We start from the raw sequence: 4,455 nt of genomic DNA, 5'->3' as shown, positions 1-4,455 counted from the left end.
AACAAGCCCAACTCTCTCAGCCTTTCCTCGTAGGGGAGGTGCTCCAGTCCCTTTATCATCTTAGTTGCTCTCCTCTGGACTCTTTCTAGGAGTTCCTCATCTTTCTTGAACAGGGGAGCCCAGAACTGGACACAGTAGGGATCTGGCAAATTTGCCTCCTGAATTTCATGTCCCTTCATTAACAAATGAGAATTTAAAAGATGAGAATATAGATTTCTGGCTCAGTGTGTGCAGCACGCAATGAAAAATGACTTCACAGAACATCTTTCATAACAGGTTCTCTGTTAGAAGTTGTATTACATCTAATGTAATTCTTTCTGCTCTAGGATCAAGCTGAAGATGCCCCACAACACAGCTGCCTGCATCACTGCTCTACGTGCTGCAATGGAGGCTCTTGTTGTAGAAGTGACTAAAGATCCCAAGATCATTCAGCAGCTGGACCCAGCAAATGAGCAAATGCTGAATGTGATCCGTCAGATCTCCAGGCCGTCAGCCGCAGGCATCAGCCTCATGGCTGCCAACACAAGGTCAGCTTGGCTCCCTTGGCTTGTGCAGTCGGAGCTCTGGGGTGAGGAGTGCTCATCACTTCTGCCCCCAAGGACACAGAGAGCTGAAACAGAGCAGGTCAGAGCTGTCAGCTCCACTGCTCCCTCCCTGCACAGGGGCTGCAGAGCCCAGAGCTAAAATCACCGGGAGAGTCTTGTCCCATGTGGGCAGGAGCTTCAAGCTTTTGCTACAAAATCAATAGTCTGAGCATATGTAAAAATTGTCACGTTCAAAGTCTGATGTGGACAGATCACTGCCCATTTCCACAGGAAGGACAAGCGATGCTCAGGAATAAAAGCTGTCATCGCCTCTTCCAGAACAAAGTGACTTTTAAAGAAAAGATAATCCAAATTTATTTTTGGGGAAACCTATTCATCTCTGTCTCTGGAAATAAATATTTGGCTGTGCTTGCACCTCTCCGTTGCCCTTTGTTTTCATGTCTTGCTTCTGAAGCAAAGAGAAATGAGAACACCTGTGAGCTGTTAGTAATTTAAGGATCAAAACAAAGAACAGCTTAGATGTACACTTTACTGTGTTTTGCGAGAAGCAAAATAAAGATCACTGTGCTCACATAAACAGGAACGGGGCTCTGTATGCATTTGTGTGAGCTGGAGAAGTGAGATTGAAGGGAAAACTTTCTATCCCAGGTATAGACCTGGCTGAGATTTAGAGGAGGGACTGCTTATGTGACACGGCAGGCCATTCCCAGCTTTTCTTTACTGAATTGGAAAAGGTGCAAAAGTGCAGCTGTAATTCAGACATATTAATGGAAAATAGAGACATCTTAACTGAGTGTCTTGGCAATTATTATTATTCTCAATATTAAAAAAAAAAAAAAGGAATCCATAAGATTGCAGCAAATACATAATGTTTCTCGTTGCCAGGTTCGGCGATGGTCCTCGCCCTCCCAAAATGGCTCGCTACGACAATGGAGGTGGACTTAGAGGCTGGGGATGTTACCCACGTGGCTCTGGCTACAGAGGTAGAGGGTACGGTGGCTGCAGCTACTCCGGCAGACGCTCAGGAGGAAGAGGATACCAAGGTAGCTGGGGGGGAGGCTATCGAGGAGGAGGGTATCGAGGAGCTGGCGGTGGCTACAGAGGAGGCTGTGGGGATGCAGGGAGGGGCAGATGGTAGTTACAGAAGTTCACTGAAGTCTTTCCACTCTGACAAAAGTGCGCTTCTCCCCCAAATCCCCTTCTTGCTGTTACTAGTCTGCCATTTCAGTTCCTTAGTATAAGCTTTGTAATATATCGTGCCCCGAGGGAATTTACTGCAACTTGTATGATTTTATTCTTAATAAAGAGTTTCTTTTTAAAGACTTATATGCTATACGTTTAATTTTGGATTTGGGTTTTGAAGCCGTCTGTTGCTAGTTTTGGTTATAGGAGGTGTAAGGTGTTCTGAGGAAATCTTTTCATTGTCTAAAACCACTCTCTGCCAAACAAATTTGAAATTACAGAACTTGGGCTCAGTGGGGAATTTTCTTTGTTGCCTAATAAACTCTGCGAACAGCTTTTGCTGCAGTGGTTGTCTGTCTGTGCCAGGCAGCACTTGGTTCCTTTGCAGCCAGCCTCCTGGCAGCTGCTGAGCTCTTTTGCCGATTCAGATCATGCAGGAGCATGGAATACCTTTTTCAAGACTGCTGTGACGCTGCTTGTCGCTGCAGCACCTGAAGCAATCTCAGAAGCACAAACTGTGCCCTTCATCTGAGGCAGTATTCATTTACATTGCTGCTCCAAAATAGTCAAGCTTCCTTCTTCCAAATGCATGTGAAGGACAGTGATTTTTTAATTACAATTCATTGAAACCGCAGCCTGTGGATTCCAGACGTTCAAAGCTCAGCTGGCTGCCTGGTGCTTGCAGAAGTATACTGACACAGAGGCCGTAAAAAGCCCTCCAGCGAGGTGTGGTCTCCTCCGTACCTCTCGGACTAGCGCCTGGGAGGTGACCTTGGAGCAGGGGTGGATGACACGGGGTACCCACAGGTACAGATCACTCTCATGGGTTTTCTACAGTCAGGCTCTGTTGTGCAGGAACACCTGTGTGAACAAGATGAGGGAAGCGCTCCAGTTCACGATAAATGTGCACGTATTAATAGTTTTGGGGGTTTTTTTTGGCCAGAACTCCCTTACCTCTCTTACAGCACGGCCACAAAACCAGCTGTGCTGCCTCTCATGCATACTTTGTACTGCAGGGCACAGGGGATGTCTGGGGGCATCACTCAGTACGAAACCTGTTATGTTACCAAGCCTGGCAAGATTAACCTCCCCACCTCCTCCGCTCATCCAACTGGAAAGCTTATTCAGAACCAGTAATGAGTTGTGCTTGCAGGGGTGTGGGAGATGTTGGTGTGTAAGTGAAGTTCAAAGCAAGTCTGACAGTTTTTGTATTTCTAATAAAGAATTTTTAAAAACGGGTGAAGCACTGTTTCTTTAATCAACACTGCTAGAAGCCAAACACCACATGAAGCTTAGATATCCAGCTATGAATAACAGAGCTATCTTTGATATCAAGTGTATCAGTATTCATCTCTAGACTTAAATCTGGGATTCATTTGGAGTGTGTATTTTCTTCTGCGTCGCCTGATGCAAGTAAACTCCACAATCCTTTCTGCTGATGTAGACTTTTCTGTAGATTGAAGAACGGTCACCCCCTGCCACCATTACTGAAAATGTGATTATTTTTCTTCTCCAGGAACAACCCGTTAGGGCATAAGAATAGATTCATTAACAAAAAGGTTATACCTAATTTCATGTTGCTTGTAAAAATTGTTAAAAAAATCAGTTGGCACTTAAGAGTACAGCCTGGTGTAATAATGTAGGAAATGGTGTAGGTTGCACGCCTGCGTTGGGAGTTGCTGCTGGGATGGAGCTTGCAAGGATACCCAGTCCCGAGGACTGCTCAGGATGCAGGTTGTGAAGGGGGAAGGTGCCGTGAACTATTTAGCATCTACAAATTACAGCTTAGTTGGTTTTATCTGTGTGCTAGTGTTTTACATATTAAGGAGTGTCAAGCATGAAAATACTGCTTAACAATATTCAGTCTGGTTTTTAGTATCTAATCCATCAGAGCAAGTTAAGTGGGAAAGCAATAATCCCTGCCTACACTTCCCGTGCCAGAAATGAATAGCACAGTCTAAACAAGGATTGACATGCTAATGAGGAGCTTAAAACAGCCTGGGTACAGAAAACTGAAAATTAACCTGAAATGACATGTACGTTTTCACAGTAAAAACTGAGCTGGTGATGAGTTTACTGCGTCAGTAAATTGATCCGTGCTGTTTCAAAAAGCCAGCTTGTCAGAGCACTCCCATCTCTTGTACAACACGTTTAATTATCTGAAATTCAGGAAGAACCAACTACCTGAGCTCCAGTCATCTCACTATCTGTGATGGTCAGAGAAGCCCCAGTGAGCGCAGATGCCAGTTCCTTCACGCCTTTGTACAGTTTGCTACAGTCACCTGGCCAGATTCAGCAGCCACGACACCACTGACTCTTCTCTGCCGTAGCGACCTGAGGTGCCTTAGGTTTCTATCTCAGGCATCTGATACCACAAAGCTTTCACAAGGGGGTTTGGAAACAATCATGGGTTCTTCTGGTTCTCCAGTTCCAAGTGAAAAGGAGAAGAGTAATATTGACAGTAGTGTCAAAGCTGTAATATGAATGATAACGCTTGTCAGCTGGTTACTTGAATTTCTATCATCTTGCTTGTTTTAGAACAGTTCGCATAAATATCAACAATGCTACCTACAAGTTACAAAGTTGCTGTTAAATGAACTTTTTATGTTAACTTATGGACCTCGCGCTTACCTGCCTGATTGTGTGTGCTGTGCTCTATAAAACAAAACGCAAATGCTGTTCATGCAAACTGACTGCTTGGTTTCAAAAGCCTGGTGAGCAGAACGCA

At 44.7% G+C, this 4,455-nt stretch overlaps 1 protein-coding gene across 5 annotated transcripts in view; it reads left to right on the top strand.

Moving 5' to 3' along the window:
* DHX9 (DExH-box helicase 9) overlaps positions 1-1,868 on the top strand; it is a 31,032-nt gene extending 29,164 nt beyond the window's left edge. For 4 of the 5 annotated variants that reach the window (XM_035898057.1, XM_035898058.1, XM_035898061.1 and 1 more), the window contains 2 exons: positions 327-527; positions 1,431-1,868. In XM_035898057.1, the coding sequence (XP_035753950.1) occupies positions 327-527; positions 1,431-1,683 (454 nt within the window). In that variant the 3' untranslated portion in view covers positions 1,684-1,868. Of the gene's footprint in view, positions 1-326; positions 528-1,430 lie in introns of those variants that run through there. The other variant, XM_035898059.1, reaches the window with a different exon arrangement.
* The last annotated feature ends 2,587 nt before the right edge of the window (positions 1,869-4,455 follow it).

Source organism: Egretta garzetta, unplaced genomic scaffold (genome assembly GCF_000687185.1).
Source record: "Egretta garzetta isolate BGI_Z169 unplaced genomic scaffold, ASM68718v1 scaffold187, whole genome shotgun sequence".
NCBI lineage: Eukaryota > Metazoa > Chordata > Aves > Pelecaniformes > Ardeidae > Egretta > Egretta garzetta.
Note: the sequence above shows the minus strand (reverse complement) of the source record. Positions and strands in the feature narration are given on the sequence as shown.